The sequence below is a fragment of the Cutaneotrichosporon oleaginosum genome (assembly GCF_008065305.1).
Source record: "Cutaneotrichosporon oleaginosum strain ATCC 20508 chromosome Unknown ATCC20508_contig05, whole genome shotgun sequence".
Classification (NCBI taxonomy): Eukaryota; Fungi; Basidiomycota; class Tremellomycetes; order Trichosporonales; family Trichosporonaceae; genus Cutaneotrichosporon; species Cutaneotrichosporon oleaginosum.
The window spans coordinates 2133304-2150610 of NW_027072174.1; the positions used below are offsets into that span (position 1 = coordinate 2133304).

The following is a 17307-nucleotide window of genomic DNA, read 5'->3' on the forward strand; positions in this document are numbered from 1 at the left end:
AGGTCTGCTGATCTGCTAAACTTTGCAACCGCCGGCAGTGGACATGAGTCATTTCGGGGTTGATCTGTTAAATTATGTTTGTCGTCTGTGGAGTTGCACCACTCGAGTGACCCCAGTGCGAAGGATAACCGACATGATATAAGTAGTAGAGAGGGCGTGTGGTCGTGCAGACGTTCTCCCCAGTTCTTCTCAACACTATTTGCCATGTTCAGGACATCCCGAGGCTTTCAACCTACTCAGATGCTCGCCCGAGCCAACATCGTCGCTCAGCGATCCCGTGGTCTCGCGACCGAGGTCCACGTTCAGCGGTCGGCGCCCCAGCCGCCCATGACGCGCAAGCCGCGCGCCGAGGGAGATGTAAGTTTGTCTTGTTCTTTGATCTGCTGTCTGCTGTTTGAACTCTACGGTGGCCTCCCTGCCCTTCTGCTTCTCGGGCACCCTCGCTCGTCCTCACTTGCCCCACCCGCAGCGCTGATATTAGATTGGGTCTGTCTTTGCCTCCCTTTCCGGAGAGGCTGAGACTCCACTTCCTCAGCGATTCGCAGACCTCAAGTCCGTCATTGCGGGTGATGAGTCCAATCGTGCACGCATGGTATCCTCCTTCCGCACTCTCACCGCCCGTCTCTCCCGCGCTGCGGAAGAGATCGAGCGCGCCGGGACGAAAGCCGTGCCCACAGTTTCCTACGACTCGGTCCTCGCCCGCGACCCCGCGACCATTGCAGCTATCAAGCGCTGCGGCACCGCCGTCGTTCAGAATGTTATTCCCCGATCCGAGGCCGAAACCTGGCTCCAGCAGGTTTTGGCGTACGTTGCTGCCAATCCTCAGGTGCGAGGATTCCCAGCAGACGACAAGCAAGTATTCGAAGTGTACTGGTCCAAGCCGCAGCTCGCCGCGCGAGGTCACCCTCGTAGTTTGGCTATACAGCGAGCCCTGCTTTCCCTCTTCTCGCTCCCTCAGAACGCCGAGGTCTCCTTGACTCCAGTATCGTATGCGGATCGCCTGCGCGTCCGGCACCCCGGTGACGCCAAATTCGCTCTCGGGCCGCATATGGATGGCGGGAGCGTCGAGCGTTGGGAAGACCCCGCGTACCGCGCTGTCTACGCGCGCATCCTCGAGGGCAGATGGGAGGAGTACGATGCATACAACCTCGAGGAGCGCGCCCGCGCCAACCAGAACCTCTACGACGGCGCAGGCGCCTGTGGTGTCTTCCGCGCATTCCAGGGCTGGACCTCTCTCTCCGACACTGGACCCGGGGAGGGAACGCTTCGCGTCTATCCTCTCGTCCGTGAAATGACCGCGTACACTCTTTTGCGCCCCTTCTTCCGCGAGAAAGCTCCCCGATCAGCTGTGTCCCGCGAGCATTACCTCGCTGCGGACAACTGGGAGCTCGACATCGACTCTGCCGTCTTCCCCCAGGCTCCCCTCGGCCGCTCGCAAGAGTTCAACAACGCCTCCCACCCGCACCTTGAGCTGGACCGGACCATGGTCTCTATCCCGCGAGTCCGGCCAGGCGACCAAGCATGGTGGCACGCCGACGTCATCCACGCCGTCGAGAGTGTCCACCGGGGCGCGGGACCCAGCGCCGTCATGTACATTCCTGCTGTGCCCCTCACCCGCCTCAACGCCGAATACCTCCGCGATCAGCGCGCCTGCTTCGAGGCGCGATGCCCGCCGCCCGACTTTCCCGGTGGAGAAGGCGAGGCATCGTTCAAGGGCACCGGCACTCCTTCTGACATTGAGGGTGCCGACGCACGCCGTGCCATGGGTCTTGACGCTTTCCCTGTGGCACAAGACATGCGCGCTGGCGAGCGCGCCGTACGTCTGACCGCCAACAGCGTTCTCGGCTTGTAATACTTGTACTGTATCTGCTTGGTATGCATGTACGCGGCATGCATTTGCTCGGACTAAAAGCGAGGATAAGCGCGTGTAGGCCCTATCCCATAGTGATGGCGTTCGCTTGCGTCGCGTCGCCGAGCCGCGCCTTGTGGATCTTGATCTCCTCCACCGGACGGTCGTCCTTGTCTGTCCGCACAGCTTCTAGCCGCTTGATGGTGCTCATGCCTGAAGATACGCGGCCGAAGATCGTGTGCTTGCCGTCGAGGAAGGGGGTGGGGGCCTGGGAGTCAGCAGCCACATTCTCATTGAGCACCAATCCTCCGCCTCTCTTGTCGTCATCGACCTCTCTTCCCTTCTCTGCCTCTTCTTATCCTGCTCTGGTTCCGTGCGCGCGCGCCCACTCTCCCACTCCCGACTCACGCAAGTAATGAAGAATTGGGAGCCTTGGGTCAGCTCCACCGACTCAGCAAACCTCACCGTTGGTATTTGGCCCTGCGTTCGCCATAGCGAGGATCCCCGCCCCAACAAACCTGAGCTCGGGGCTCAGCTCGTCCGCAAACTTCTCGCCGTAGATGCTTGTACCGCCCCGCCCAGTCCCAGTCGGGTCGCCTGATTGGCAGCAGAACCCCTGTCGTCAGCACCCACGAACGTTTCCGTGGGCGTGGAGCAAAGACGACGACTTGCGGCGACTTGGCAGCCGGCCCGAGTTGCATAGCCCACTTACTGGGATGATACGGTGGAACTGCACGTCAGTTGTGACCGGAGGTAGCATCGCTCACGATGACGCCGTTGTAATATCCACGCTCCGTAAGCTTCAGGAAGTTATTGCACGTCTGGAAATTAGCATTATTTAGGGCCTGATTAACCTTTGGAGCATGCTTGGTGTACAACTCGACTGTGAAGGAGCCGACAGACGTGTCGAGTGTCACGTATTCTGCCATTGTAGACGAGCGAGACGAAGTGTGATGTGTTGTGGATGTGTTTTCGCGCTGCTTGGTGGCAATTCAAGGAGGAGCGGAAGCAATTCGGTGGAGGCCGGTCGGTGGAGGACAGTCAGTCGAGAGAGTGGATGAGCTTACGAGCTCGGAATACATTCTAAGCGTTTACAAACCACGGTACAATTGAAGAGGAAATGTACCATCTCAGCCATCTACGACGATTATCTCCACGTTCTCCTCAACCTCGACATTCGATGGTTGCCGCGTTTTTGGCCTCCTCTTCGGCACGGTCGGCATGGTTACTACACGCTTCTTTCCGGGAATCTGTCCGTCCGCGCGCTTGACGCGTTTGAGCGGAGCCTTCGTGGCCTGCTTCTTCACGAGATCCTTACGCTGGCCAACTTCGCCGCTTCCCCACGCCCCATACACCTTAGCCCAGCACTTTTTCACGCCCGTGCCCACATTTGCGTCCCTCACTTGTTCCAACGAGAGCCACTCGCCTCGCTTGGGGTTAGGCCGGTCGCCGCGCAGTACGATCCGCTGGACGTGATACGTCATATTGATGTGGCTGAAGATATGTGGCACGGGTGCGATGGCGGTGTGCTCCTCCAAAGCGTCCTCGATGTCGCCGAGCAGGTCGGTCACAAATGTACGCCCGGCTAAGAGCTGGTCCACAGCCCCTGTTCCGGTGACCTGTATAGTTGGAGGTTCGAACAGCCCGGCGAGGAGACCTGAAGTCAGTTCAAGGTTCCCTTCCTAAACTCGGTGTTTACCTTGTTCGGGTCTCTTGAGGAACAGCCATCTCCGGTCGTCCACGCCGATCCACTCCGTAAGCACGACCGCCTCGTGCTCCACGCGGCTCTCCTTCTTGGCTTTCTTCATAGGAAACACTGTGACTGCCATCTTGCCGGGCACAGGCTCGCAGAGGGTGCACTCAATGTCTCTGGGCGGCGGGGGCACCTTCAACAGCTGTGGCACGTCAGCGCGCTTCAACGTGAGAGATTACCTCAGCCTCTTCGTATGCCTTGCATGCCGCGCGCAGCGGACACTGGTCGCACACCGGCGCTGGGCGACACACCGTCGCCCCGAGCTCCATGAGGGCTTGATTCCAGTCGCCGGCGATGCCGCGCGACAACCCGCGTGGAAGCTTGTCCACTAACGCCTCCGCGACGTCCCAGAGAAACCTAGTGGTCCCCGGCGCCGCCTGGGGCGCATGCACGCCGAGGAGGCGGGTGAAGACGCGGTGGACGTTGCCATCGACCTGTCGTCAGCTGCTGCGCAACGAGAGTAACACACAATTGGCGCTCGTATGCCAAACGCCATGGAGGAAATCGCGCCGGCCGTGTACCGCCCGACGCCGGGCATGATGCGCTCCAGCGTGTCCGGATCGGAGGGCAGGCCATCTGGCCTCAGCTCAGAACCTGGCGGCTGACCTACGGTTACACGTCATATCGTTCATAACAACTTTGGCGCCCTCGAGCAACGACTTGGCACGACGGTAGTAACCCAGACCACCTGGCGTCAGCCGCTTAGATTTCCGTCGACCCGTCGAGAGGGCGGAAACACTCTTGCCAACCATATCGACTCACGCCACACAGCATTGACCTCCTCCAAGTCTGCCTCCGCGAGATCCGCGATCGTCGGCCACTTGGCCATCCAGCGATTCCAGTAATCGATGACGGTGGCTACTTGCGTCTGCTGGAGCATAATCTCTGAGACTGACATCAGCCCACCTCCCCTCCATATCCCACCCCAAATCTCGTACGCCCGCTGTCCCTTCTCTTCGCTCGTCGCACTCGAGTCATAGCGCTTCCGCCACGGCATTCCGCGGGCGTCGCTTCCATCAGCTTGACTGCAAGCTCGCGCGACTCACCGGACGCCCTCAAACCAGTCCAGCAGCTTCTGCTGTTCGCGCGCAACGTTGTCCACGGCATGATATTCGGGCCCGTGATGTCGTGGAACGCAGTCTTCAATGTCAATCGCGCCCCTGGAGATGGGACGCGGTGCAGCGCGCTTGCGCTTCTTCCCTCGCGTTTCCGCTTCAGATGCCGATGGCGAGCTTGCGCGTGAAGCGAGAGAGGGTGGTCCGCTGCTGCTGCCGGCCTCATTTGGCGCGAAATCGCTCTCGTTCGAGACTGAGTGGATGGACGGCGATAGGGAAGGGGAGCGTGGCGGATCGCGAAACGCTCGCGCAGCGGCAGTTGCGGCGGCGCGGCGAGGGGGCATGGTAGAGACGGGAAGGCCTACAATATTATTGACATTGTGGAGACGCGCCCCTCTTCTCGCTGACGCGGAACCAAGTGGGGTGACATCCTTAGATCTGCCTCCGCTGATATCCGCTCCGGAAGCTGAATCTGACTTTGAACCGTTCCATCGTCAACACGACGATATCCTCATGGCCCTTGTGAATCATTCACTCCACACCTCGGTGCTGCTGATTGGATCCGTGCATGGGATTATGATAATGCTAAACTAACCCTGGAAAACGTCAACATACTTGTTGCCCGCGCGCTTCTTCTTCGCAGCCGCGGACGATGGCCTTCCACTCGCCGGCCGGGAGAGGAGGTCGTCAAGCGAAGCGCCGGGAGGCGCGGAGCGCGGTGGCCCGCGCGACGGTGGCGCGCCCGACGGCGGCTCCGTTGGTGGTGCGGAGGGCGGGCCGGACGGCGGCCCTGAGGGTGGCCCAGCTGACGGGGTCATCCTCACTGGCGGACCGGATGGCCCGGACAGCGACGATCTTGATGGTGCGCCCATCGACAACCGCGATGGGGGAGCCGAGCCGCCTGGCGGAGGAGTTGCGCGGGTGGCAGCGGCGGGCGAGGCAGTTTTGGCCCGCGGTGGCGGAGGGGGCGTAGCTGGTGCGGACGGCGCGGCCTTTGCTCCCTTGACGACCCAGCGCTTCTGTTCGGGATCGTAGACCATGCTGCTCTCCTCGCCGAGGTTTGCTCTGGTGTAGTTGTGACCGGACTCATCCTTCTTCTTGCCACCAAACCATCCGCCGAACCAGCCCTTGCCCTCGGCTGATGTTAGCCGTGCTTCCCGAATTCGCGACTCACCCTTCGACCCTTCCTTCTTCTCTTCCTTGGGCTCTTCTTTCTTCTTCTCCTCCTCGGGCTTGAGCTCAGCCTTAGGCGTGCGGCCGCGGCTGAGTGACGAGTTGCCAAAGCCCAGATCATCGTCGTCCTCATCGAACGCCGCCGGTTTGGCCGCAGGCTTGTAGTCGTCCTGCGATGAGACAACTGCTGGCACCAATGATATGTTGGCCATCGGGTTGATAAGCCCGCTGTCGTCGGGCTGGGGAGTGCTGCTGTCGTCCTCGCCCCACGGCTGGTAGCTCGTGTTCTCAGGCCGGTACGACGAGTCGTGTGACGATACTGTTGGCGCATAGTCAGGTTCAACGTATGACCCAGCTCTACTGGCTCCAGCGCTTGGGGCAGCGCTCGGTCCAGGCGAGATCGACGCGAAGTGACTGAAGGGGCCGACAGGAATGCCCTCCTTGGGCTCAGGAGCCGGCTTGGCGGGCTGCTGATCGTCCTCACCGGCGATAAACTTGGTAAGGCGGCCCTCAATCCATGAGCCCAGCGACTTGTTGCTCTTGCGCATGCTCAGCCCCTTGGCAGGGGAAGTAGACGGCTCGCCAGTGAGGCGTTCGAGCAGATCCTCCATGCTCGCCGCAACGTGCCGGGGGATCATCGTTCTCGCGTGTTTGGAGGGTCTGGCCGATGCCTCGATCGCCTCACAATAGCGTTTAGCTTGTTCGAGCTCGCCGAGTTCGGCGGCACGCCAGGCGCGCGCGAGTTTGATGGGCACCAACTGCGGAAGGCTTACGTGGTGTGCCTCAGCGCCCTTGGGGGTGGGCACAAGACTGCGCGCATACTCTGCAATTTCAGCAAAGATGGCGCCGTCCTCATCTCTGGCGCTGTCGACGAGCTTGACGGGCCGGTCATTGGCCGTTTGCGACATGTCGCTGAATGGCGAGTTCGGCGAGAGAAGGAAGCACACCTGGGCAGCGTTAAGGAGGCCGGCACGCTGGAAGCGAGTGCCGAGGTCGTCGAAGCACACAAGATCCGTTGGTTTGCTGTTGAAGAGCACTCCCGCCACCACCTCGCGCCACTGATCCGCGCTCGGATCCTCGGTGATGTTGGCTGCCGAGAAGAGGTCGTCGATCGTCTCAGGTGTGATGCCGCCGAAAACCGAGTAGGCCGACTGAAGGCCGGCCGTCTTGGGATCGTGGCCAAGCTCGGATTTGGAAAAGCGCGAAACAATCTCGTGCCAAAGATCCGGCCCGACGGCGCTCGACAGGACCAGCGCATGTGCCCACAGGCCGGCGTTGGCTGCGTACAGCGCCGCTTCCTTCTTGTCACCGGTCAAAACCATACTCGACAGCTGAAGCAGCTGAGACTGGTTCGGCGCCGCTGCCGTAGCCCGCTTCTCGCCCAATCCATTCATCGATGGCACCGGCTGCACGGTAGCAGGCGGTTGCAAAGCGGCGCGGATGGCATCCTCAGCTTTTGCTGTTCCAAACAGCCGCCCATCCCCTTCCACCAGCGCAGTCAGAATGCGAATCATCACCAATTTCGCCTCCTCGTCGCGACGCTTTGCGCTCGCGTGTGACTTGAGGTATGGCAAACCCCGCTCTATCTCCTCGGCACGCGCGGAGAGATACGAGAGTACAGCGTCGCGTCGCTTCTTGTCGCCCGCTGTGCCCTTCGGCGTGGCGGGATCGAGCACAAGAGGGCCTGGGAATGGCACCGCGTTGGTGGACAGGGCGCTGATTTCGGCCACTTCTCCTACGGGGCGGATGGTGACGAGCCCGCGATGCGACGCATATCCGTATGAAGGGGCGTCTGCCGCATCGTCCGCGGTGCCGGGGAACTTGGTGATGAGCACACCACCAAAGCCAAACACTGCGAGTGGGATGTTGTGCGCATCGGGAGCACACCGACCAAGGGGATCCTCTGAGACCGGGCGCTGCTCGAGGACTTGCTGCGGCACATACGTGGGGTCGAGGGAGCCCATGGACTGGAAGTAGTTGGGCTGAGGAGGCGACATAGCGCGCTGGGAAGAGCCATCCGCGCCGGGCGAATAGATGTCATTGCCTGGCGCGGTCGGCGCGTACGGGTCAAGTGTCGACTGGCGGTTTGCGCCACCCGGCGCTCGTGGGGAGGCCATAATGCTGCTAAAAGACTGCTGCGGCGAGCCTTTGCTCGGCGCATACGGATTGAAGCTGTCGCCGCCACCGCCGTAGGGGCCGAACGAGCTTTGCGTTTGTGGGACTTGGGGCGAGTAGAGGTTGCTACCATCGGTCTTGTTCTGCGGTGACCCAGGGGCCGGCGCATACGGATTGTACACATCTGCCCTCACCGATGTCGGCGCGTACGGGTTGTACGGCTCCTGCACGGACGAATTGCGACTGTGTGTCTGCCCCGCGCCAGCCGCAGGCGCATAGGGATTGTAGATTTCCTGCGCGGCCGAAGACTGGCGGCTGTGAGTTTTCCGCTGCGAAATGCTTGACGGCGCATAGGAGCTGGAAGGCTGGGCCTGTGCGTAAGGATTATAAGGATCCTCCACCGAGTTATCGCGCGTATGGGTAGGTGAAGGGCCATAAGGGTTGCTGACGGTGTACTGGTGACGCGGCCTGGAACTCTCGGTGGAGATCTGGCGCGAGGACGGGAAGGGTGTGCTCTTCTTCGGGCTGCCGGGCACATACGACGAGCCAGTCTCCTTAGAGCTCTTTAGCGCAACCGGCGCCTTCTGCGGACTAGAAGGGCTGTAAGGACTGCGCTCCTCCGCTTGGGCCTGGGCGTATTGATTCTCGGACCGGCGTCGAGCCGGGTACGTGGCCCGATCCGTGGCCTGGCGTGATGCAGTTCCAGGCATCGACGAACTGTCGATCGACGAGCTTTGTGTGCGCTGGGGAGGCGGGCGTGGTGTAGTGGGGTCGGTCAAGGCTGCTGCCTGCGCAAATGCCGAAGCGTGGGGCGGCATCGGCGGGATTGCAGTGCTGGGCCCGTACGGCTTTTCCGTGCGGCGCGCGGTGGGTGTCTTAGTAGATTCTCCCTCGATTGATGGCGAGGACACGTGCTCATCCCAGTCTGAGGCATGTGAGCCGGCTTCGGAACCGCGCGGGGGGGAGGCAGCGGATGTGAGTGAGATGTCGTGTACCGTCCCTTTCGGGGTTGAGTGCACGGGTGGCGGCTGGCTCCAAGTGCTCTCGCCCTCATCCCAGCCCTCAGCGCCGCCTTCGGGGTCGAAATCCTCGTGCAATGAGATCGCTCGGCGCTGAGGAGACTTGTCGGCACGCAACTCGTTCTTGAGGGGGGACGTGACCCGGGGCGGCGCTCCGAGAGGGGTTTGGGAACGCAGCGGCGGTGCTCTAGAAGACACGGTGGGCGGGGTGGAAGCGCGGTGGGGTGATGCAGCGCGAGGGGGGTGGCTGAGCCCGACAGGAATTGGCGGAACAGGCGGTGGCGCTTCAAACTTCTCAAACTTGGGCGACGCGGCGCGTGAACGAGAAGCGCCACGGGATGGCCCTCGCGGCGGAGGTGCGATCGTCGCCTGGGTGGTAGCTGGCGCTTGGAAAGACGAGTCTTGCTGGGGAGGCACTGCGTATTGCGACGGGATGGTGGGCACCGGGGGTGCGGCTTCGCTGGGCGGGAACGGACTTGCGACCGGGGCCTGCTGGAAATTGGGGCGCGACGCATGTCGAGAGGACGGGCGTGACGTCGTCGGACGAAGGGGAGGATCAAAGGAGGTCGGTTTCGGGGGGTGTGCGGCTGACGCAGTTGATGGACGCGGAGGAGCCTGGGCAGGGGGGGAGAGCGATCTCTCCGCCACGGCGTAGCTTGCAGGCTCGTACGACATCGGCTGCGGATCGTACGGATTGGTGACTGGCTCAGCGGCAGAGTGAGGTCGAGGCAAGTTGGGGGCCAGTGGTTGAGGGGGCGACAACAAGGAAGCTGATGCTCGCTCTGTCTGAGAGCGCTGGGGACCAGGAGGAGGACCGGAAGGAGCCTCGCTGACCACGGGTGAGCGGTAGGCCAGGGAAGGCGCAGCAGCTGATTTGGGACGCCCGACAAAGCTCTTGGCCTGCCGCAGAGGGGGGTCATACGCTGTCGACTTCATGCGCTTCGGCGGCTCAGGCGCGCTCGGCTTTGGCACGGGAGGCGCTGCCGGAGTTGTGCTCGCGTACCCTGCGCCCAGAGAGGACGCCGTTGGGGTATAAGCATTGTACGAAGCTGGCACAGCAGCTCCGTATGGCTGGGCCGGCGTGTAAGGGGATGCGACTGCAGGGGTGTAGGGGTTGACTGTCGGAGCTGCAGGGGCGTAAGGTGACGCGATCGGCGCATAGGAGGAGGAAGCAGCGAGAGCGGGCGTGATGAGCGACGACGTGGGCCCAACGGCCATAGATTGCTGGCGAAAGTACGACCCAGTCGGGCTTGTTGCCGAGTACGGCTTGGGAGGCTCGTAGGCAGAGGGGTCGTAAGAGTTGGTCTCGGGCTGCGAGGAGGGCTTCTGAGTTTCGAGTACGCCAGCTGAAGTGGTCTCCTGTACCTTCGCCTTAGGCTTTCCTACGAGGCTTCCGTCTGCAATCAAGGCGGCACGAACGTCTCGGCGCTCCTCTTCAGTATACCACTGGAACTCGCCGTCGTCATCATACCAGCCCTGAGGGACCTGCGACTCGTCATACTCGAGGTCCTCGCTGTCGGCCATGGGCTCGTCCTTCTCCGCCTGGTCGGCGCGACCCAGATCAAGCGTGTTGTCGAGGCTCGTGTCAACGAACCAGTCGTTTGTCTCAGACTTGTCTTGCGAAAACATGGATTGAAGAGAACGATTGCCAACGTCAGACGAATTCGCCGGCTGAGATGCAGGCCGACCCGATGTGGCAGTGGGGGCAAGGTCCGTGCGAGCTGTTGCTCTGTCCTGCTCCTCCCCTGGCGATGGCTTGCCTATATCGAAACCGAATTCCTCGTCATCCGCAAAGAGATCTGCCGCCGAAGAACCGATGGCCGATGGCTTAGAGTGCTCGGTGGACAATGTCGGTACGTGCTGATAATCGTGAGAAAGCTGAATGTCGAAGCCAGACGAGTCATCGTCGGCAAACAAGGCCTGCACTTGCGGCGCACCCGACTGGCGATCCGCTTCAGACTGGTCCGCGTCCTTGGCATTCGCGGAGGGGCTTGGAACAAGTGGCTCGGCCACGGGTGAGTCGCCAAGCTCGGAGAAGAAAGCTCCTGCGTCTTCATCATCGGTGAAAAGTTGTGCGACACTTCCTGCCTGCTTGGGGGCAGGGGGGGACGGTGCGCTCGGCTGCCCCAACCCTGCCACGTCCTCAACGTCTTCCTCGACGTCGATGCTGGTGCTGGCAATGGGCGTCAGCTCAGCCGCGCCAGCAGAGGAAGACTGGGCGGCAGTGGGCATGGAAGGCAACGCCGACGAAGCCTTCCCGTCGTCAAGCGACTTGACAGAGACTGTCGGGGAACCTGCGCTGGTTACAAGGGGGGCATCCTCTTCTGCCAGAGCGCGCTCAGCCGGTGCCGGGGCACCGTGCGATGCAGCAGAGGCAGGCTTAACCGGTGGAGAGTCGGGCGCGAATACTGGCACGTCATCCCCTTCCGGCGCTGTCTCGGGCACCATCTCGTCTCCAGCATTGTCGCCAAACCGTGCGTCAAATGCACTGGTACCGTCCTCAACGCCGCTAATGAGAGCTGGCCTGGACTGTACCGCATCATCGACTTGCGTCCGCGGCTGGGATGACGGGGGGACAGGGGGATAGTCAGGTGTGAATGTCTCCAACGGGGGGCCGTCGGGAAGAAAAGCCTCGAGCTCTGCATCATCGGCGAAGAGTGCTGACGCGCGCCCCAGCTCCTTGGGCATCTCGGGGACAGTGACATCGTCGGCGCGTGCCTCGGCAGAGTCGACGCCACCCTCGAGGACATCGACTACCGTTGGACAGTCGAAGGCGATCGATTCGATCTCGGAAGGGAGTAAAGGCGTGTACGTCTCATCTTGCGCGGACATTAAGGGTTCGTGGGAAGTGCGGCGCGACACTTCGGCATCAGGGGATGAAAGTGCCGTCCCCGAGGGCGGCAACGGCTTTGAGGATGCCGCCAGAGCCTGTTTCTCCAATGCAACGGGACGTTCCGCTGAATCTTCGCCAGCGAGGGTGTCGCTAGTCTCGGTGGCGGTGGCGGTGGCGATGCCTATTGAGGATGTGAGGCCAGGTGCCCTGCTGCTAGCCTCGACCTCGTGAGCAATAGAGGTCGGCGCACCAGATGAGAGCTGAGGGTCGACCGCCTCGATTCCAAGTCGATGCGTGGGGCTAGATTTCACGGAGGCCGAAGGCTCTTCAGCAGTCTCGACACTTGCGCCGTCGAGCACGACAGCCAGTTTCCCAATGTCCTCCCGCTGGACACTACCCGCCCGCAACGCAGCCGGAGTGGTCTCAGCTCTGGCGGCGTCCATGATTGGCTGCGTCTTGTCAATGGCAGGACTAGCCTCTTTGGATGGCGAGAGAGGGCGGGCCAAAAGATCAAAGGAGGAAGCGGGGCGTACACCAGTGCCACTGGTGTCGCTTTCATCTGCCAAGGGGGTCGACAAGGGAGTGTCGCCCTCTGCATCGTCATCGCCTGTGTCATCACCAGCAACGTCGGCCGGAACGGAGATGGAAGACGCTCCCTTTTTCTTCTTCTTCTTTTTCTTCTTGTTTTTGGAGGCGGTAGAGGGGTTGCCGCCGGCGAAATGAAGGGGAGGACCAGCGGCTGGTGGTACCGAGTTTGCGGCCTGGCTTGGAACGCTGCCGATGGCCTGAGCAGCCGGGTCGGTAGGAGCCGGCTGTTGGCTCATGATGGCTGGACGCTTTGAAAAGTCAGTTGCGTGGTCCCGAGGTCCAGAGCAAGAGCGGGCGGGGGCGTGATGCAGGGAGCAAGGTCTCACCTTGTATTACGAACCAAGGCCAAGTAGTTTAGGGGTGGCTGGCCTATGAGGCCTGTGAAGGCTGAAGAGATCGAGGATTGAATTGTTGAATAGAGGAGGGATGGGACGGAGGGGGTTGAGGGTAACGGAGGAGACGAAAGAGACGAGGAGGATGATGGGGATGATGGGGATGATGGGAACGAGGTGGGTGAAGGGGAGGGAAGGCGGCGTAAGGTGTCGAGCGAGTGGAGATTGTGGGACAAGTGGTGCGTAACGTGAGCTCGAAAGGTGGAGGCGTGGAGGGGGGGGGGGGCGCGTCATGACGTAATACCATGTGCTGGTGCAGGCCCTCATTACAAGTCAGATTCAAATGGGATTAGTATGAGTAATAGTGATTGCCACCTACGGGGTTATAATAATTGCCGTTATTGTTTTCTCAAGTTGAAAGCTTAGTCGAGATATTCAGATGGATGATGGACACGCGGTACAGGGGGGATATCAGGGGCGGACGCGCTCATGACACCTGAGGGACCCACGAGTTGAATTGATATGACGGGTAAGAGTACAAGGTAATGAACGAACGTAATGCATGCCATATGGTCCACATGGTGCACACTCGCAGTCACTGCATCCCTCTCTGCACTCGTCGAGTTGAGCGTGGCTGGGTGTATGGGTAGGCTCGATCGACTCAGCATCAGTCAGCATCAGTTGACTAAATGTCTCAGTTTGTTTGATCCTGTCTGGGTTGAATTGCACTCACTTGGGTGGGAGTGAGGTAAACACGACATTGAAGGTGACCACATCGATTAGCTTGATTTGAATTGCATCCTTATTGCTATTTGGACAAACAAGCAAGGGGTGTCATTGGGTGGCAGAGGGATGAAAGATTGAAAAGCTCCACCCTGTGTACCCCTAATGTCCCCCCAACTAGATTTCTGGTCAACGTGCCATCTCGATTTCCTCGTTGGCAACTCTCTCTCCCACCCACCTCTTTTGTCAACCACCCCATCGACTCGTCGATACCTCGATTCGTCGAGCAACTAGAGCGACTAGAGCGTGCACAACGCGCTGCGTGCTTCCATCCAGCCCCGTCAGCCGCTCTCTCTCGTCTCAAAAGCTCGGCATCTCGACCCTCTTCCCCCCCTCCCCCCCCTCCCTCCTCACTCCTCCTCCCCCAAGGGCACCGCTCCGCTCTTAGCACGCCCCCAAGAGGTGGTGTTTGTTACCTGGCTCTTTCAAGCGGAGCACGCCTCCTGCAAGAGTAGCTGCTGGAGTGTTTTCGCGCTCTGTAAGTTGCCACCCACTGAGCGGTCACCCCTACCCGCGCGCGCGCCATTTGATTCTGACGCCTCCCAGCGATCGCCAGCGAACACATTGCTTCGTGACCTCTTTGCCGCTGCCCATCGCCCAAAGCAGAGTCCACTAGCTAATCAAGCGCAGCGAGCTTCATCCCCGCATCCCCCCCCCCCTTCCCCCTTCCCCCGACTCCCCCTCCCTTTGATCACTAGTCGCCGTGTGATCCGAGGACGCGTCATAATCGACCATCACTCGCAGAGAGAAACTTGCCCCAACTTGCTCTCTGTCGTTCTTGTCGCGAGCCCGCGAGCCCCCTCAGTCGCCTCCCAAGCGCAACACGCACATTTCCTTCGCGTCGCAATTCCCCCCCCCCCCTTCCCTTCCCCACCCCAATCCAGCTCGTGGCCCTGTGGCTCACGCCTCGATTTTCTGGCCGAGTCCCCCTGCCCCCACCCCTTTCGGGGACCTCAACGAAGCCGGCAAACGTTGGCTCACGCAATCGTCTAGCGCCTAGTCAACCGGCTATCACATCGTGATATCAGCCAGCTTCCGCGGCACCGTCGCACCGCGCGCCCCAGCTACTCGCGTGAGTAGGCTTCTCGATCTGCCTGCGGAGCACGTGTACATAGTGCCACCAATCTGCATCAACGCGCAACCCATAAAAGCACCTGCGACAACATGTGCCCGCCTTACTCGCGATGCGCTTGCTCGCCAACTCAGAGGGAGGAGCACGAGGTTGCTCGTTTGCTCTCATCTTGGCGCAAATCCAATCCGCAGTCGGCCTCGCCGGTCGGTGACATGGACGATGAGGAAGTGATTCTCCTCCCGCGGCCGGGGCGGTCGCACAAGTCCCTCAACGGCCTCGCTGATGCCTCCCATGACGCATCAACTATGACATCCCCCACGCCGTCGACCGTCTCGCGCAGCGTTACGCCCTCGGCGCCCATCAGTCAGATCACGTCTCCTGTTAGCTCTCCTCATTTTCATGCCGCTCCCATCCGTGCGAGTGACTCTACGGGCAACCGTAGCAGCATTGAGGCGATTGAAATCGACTTGGACCCAACCTCTTTCTCAGCGTATAGCACTCCTTCAACGGTCATCCCTTCGCCCCACAACCGGATCAATCGCCGGGCTTGTCACTCGTTGGTGACCAACCCTCAGCCTCGTGCTGCCGAGAGGCCTCACACCGGCGCAAACTCGTTTCAGAGTTTGAGCTCAGGCGACTCGTTGTGGTTTTTTGGGACGCCCCCGCCGCTGCCAACACGTTGGACCATGGTCAATGGGATGATGTTCGCCAACACGCCCCCGCCTCAGGCAATGAGGAACATCAAGCTCGACCAGGTAAAGCCTGCCGTCACGTCCCCGCCCACGCAGCCGTTGTCCCGCTGGTCTATGGCGCCTCAGGACCTTCCGGAGCATTATTTTGGGGGTCACGGCTTAGCCCCAGTGCGGCCGCCAGGCTTTAGCTTCAGCCAACAGCTCGCCAAGACGCCCCTCCCCAGTCGCTCGACGACGAATGCGACAGCGGCAATTGCGCCCGAGACGTCGACACTGCAGCCCCAGCAGCAGCAGCCGCTGCAAGAGTCGACCCAACCTTCGTCGCAGTCGCAGCTGCGTCCGTCGTCCCCTCAGCCACTCCAGACTAATGGTCATTGGGAGTCACCCATCGATGCCGGTCGACAGGCCATTCACGGCAGAACGGAGAACTCGCAAGCGCCCCTGGTCAAGGGTACCCCGCCCCTTCGCTCGCGCCCCCCCACGGACCGCTCTCAGTGGCATCACCGCGTGGCCAGTCTCGATGACCATGCCACTATGGCCATGGCCGTCTGGTTTACCAGTCTAATCGTCAACCGGCTGGCTTACCCGGACAGGGCTGCCTTCAATCACAGGAACCCTCGGTACACCGAGAACTGTGGATACTCGGGCGTCTTTGACCCGTACAACGTGGTCTCGTCTGGTCACACCTTTTCAGACGGCCACATTGTGGTAGCGCCCGAGCTGGCGCACCACTTTTACGCTCTCATTCATCATTGGAGCAAAGCGGAAACTTTCGTGGCGGCGGCTTACTTCTTGCCTCGTCTTCCGCTCCACGATATCGACGGACACTGGGGATCAGAGTTCCGCCTTCAGTTCCTCCAGCCTCGGGCGGAAAGGAGAGCGTTTGATTTGGAGCGCCGCCTTGCTGCCGTCGCAATCAGCTTGGCGCACAACACGATCGAAGACCGTGAGTATCATTTACCCACTGCTACGTTGTGGGATATGAGCGGCCTGGAGGGTCCTCGCTTCAACCTCCTGAAAAGGCACACCTTCATGGATCTCAGCTTCGACGTGAACATTACCTCTGAGGATTGGCGCGACCACATCATGACAATCGGCACTGCGCTCAAGCCGGTTGACCGTCAATCTTCCGGTATGATTATCAACCTTGGTCCCTCACACTGCGATGCCCTTGCGCGCGTCCTCAACTACATGTGGGAGGTAGCAAATGAGCTTTGCTGGATCCCGCAAAGGCCTCACGTCATCTCTGTAGCTGCGGCTCCGCCGGTTCACGCAATGAGTACCGATCTGTCGACCCAGGGCCGCGGCTTCGGCAGCACGTACGCGGAGCCACCCGCTCCTATTGCGCGTGACTTTGCCTACGCCAATACTGTGGGCCCCAACGCATACGGACACGGCTACTTTGGATACCATGGGATTAGCAACATGTACCAGCGCACCGCTACTTGCGCCCCTCACAACTACAGCCAGCCCTCGGTGGCGAGCATTCACGATTACACTGCCGTTCCTCTCCCTCCTGCTTACTCCTACGCCCCGGCCTACAACCGAACCGACTATGGCGTGCAATCGTATGCGAACCAGTACCCAACGCCGGCACCATACCAGTACCCGACGCCGGCACCATCCTCCCACATAACCCCAGCTGCGGCTGACCCGACGCCGGCTCTTGGGCAGACAACCCACTCGACACGTACAGAGGTTCGCGCTCGCAATGCACGCGAGGCGTACATGCTGGAACAGGAGGCCCGCGCGCGTCAGGCTGACGAGGCTCGAGAGCAGGAGGCCCGCGCGCTGCGGGAGAACGCCCGAGTGCTGTTTGAGTCGATCGCGCATGTTTCCCACCAGGTGGAGCTCGACGCCGACTTAGAGATGGAGAACGAGGAGACGAGTGCTCGTTCGCAAAGACGTGGGCTCGCCAAGCCCATGCGCGCTCAGGAGCTGCGCGCGAAGCGTGCGCGTGCGCTGTATCTGCAGCGCACCTACGGACAGAGAGCTAGAAACCATATTCTGGCCTGAGCGTACGATTCGCCCTCAACGCGACCG

The 17307-nt window shown here is 61.0% G+C and overlaps 5 protein-coding genes across 5 annotated transcripts; 2 read left to right on the top strand and 3 right to left on the bottom strand.

Moving 5' to 3' along the window:
- Positions 1 to 204: 204 nt before the first annotated feature.
- On the top strand, positions 205 to 1852 carry COLE_06376 (uncharacterized protein; the record flags this gene model as incomplete). Its single annotated transcript, XM_018424207.2, has 2 exons — positions 205 to 357; positions 482 to 1852. The coding sequence occupies 2 exons, from the start codon at positions 205 to 207 to the stop codon at positions 1850 to 1852; spliced, it is 1524 nt and encodes a 507-aa protein (XP_018276139.1).
- Positions 1853 to 1934: 82 nt separating this feature from the next.
- Positions 1935 to 2778, bottom strand: COLE_06377 (uncharacterized protein; the record flags this gene model as incomplete). The annotated part of the gene is made up of 6 exons (XM_018424206.2): positions 1935 to 2117; positions 2258 to 2280; positions 2315 to 2465; positions 2562 to 2579; positions 2617 to 2670; positions 2704 to 2778. 6 exons carry the CDS (start codon positions 2776 to 2778, stop codon positions 1935 to 1937), a joined length of 504 nt encoding a protein of 167 aa, XP_018276138.1.
- Positions 2779 to 2979: 201 nt separating this feature from the next.
- On the bottom strand, positions 2980 to 5001 carry COLE_06378 (uncharacterized protein; the record flags this gene model as incomplete). Its single annotated transcript, XM_018424205.2, has 8 exons — positions 2980 to 3506; positions 3549 to 3744; positions 3782 to 4036; positions 4072 to 4178; positions 4213 to 4290; positions 4365 to 4493; positions 4527 to 4612; positions 4649 to 5001. The coding sequence occupies 8 exons, from the start codon at positions 4999 to 5001 to the stop codon at positions 2980 to 2982; spliced, it is 1731 nt and encodes a 576-aa protein (XP_018276137.1).
- Positions 5002 to 5247: 246 nt separating this feature from the next.
- Positions 5248 to 12621, bottom strand: COLE_06379 (uncharacterized protein; the record flags this gene model as incomplete). The annotated part of the gene is made up of 2 exons (XM_018426947.2): positions 5248 to 5795; positions 5832 to 12621. 2 exons carry the CDS (start codon positions 12619 to 12621, stop codon positions 5248 to 5250), a joined length of 7338 nt encoding a protein of 2445 aa, XP_018276136.1.
- A 2043-nt stretch (positions 12622 to 14664) lies between these two features.
- On the top strand, positions 14665 to 17280 carry COLE_06380 (uncharacterized protein; the record flags this gene model as incomplete). Its single annotated transcript, XM_018424204.2, has 1 exon — positions 14665 to 17280. The coding sequence occupies one exon, from the start codon at positions 14665 to 14667 to the stop codon at positions 17278 to 17280; it is 2616 nt and encodes an 871-aa protein (XP_018276135.1).
- Between the last annotated feature and the right edge of the window lie 27 nt (positions 17281 to 17307).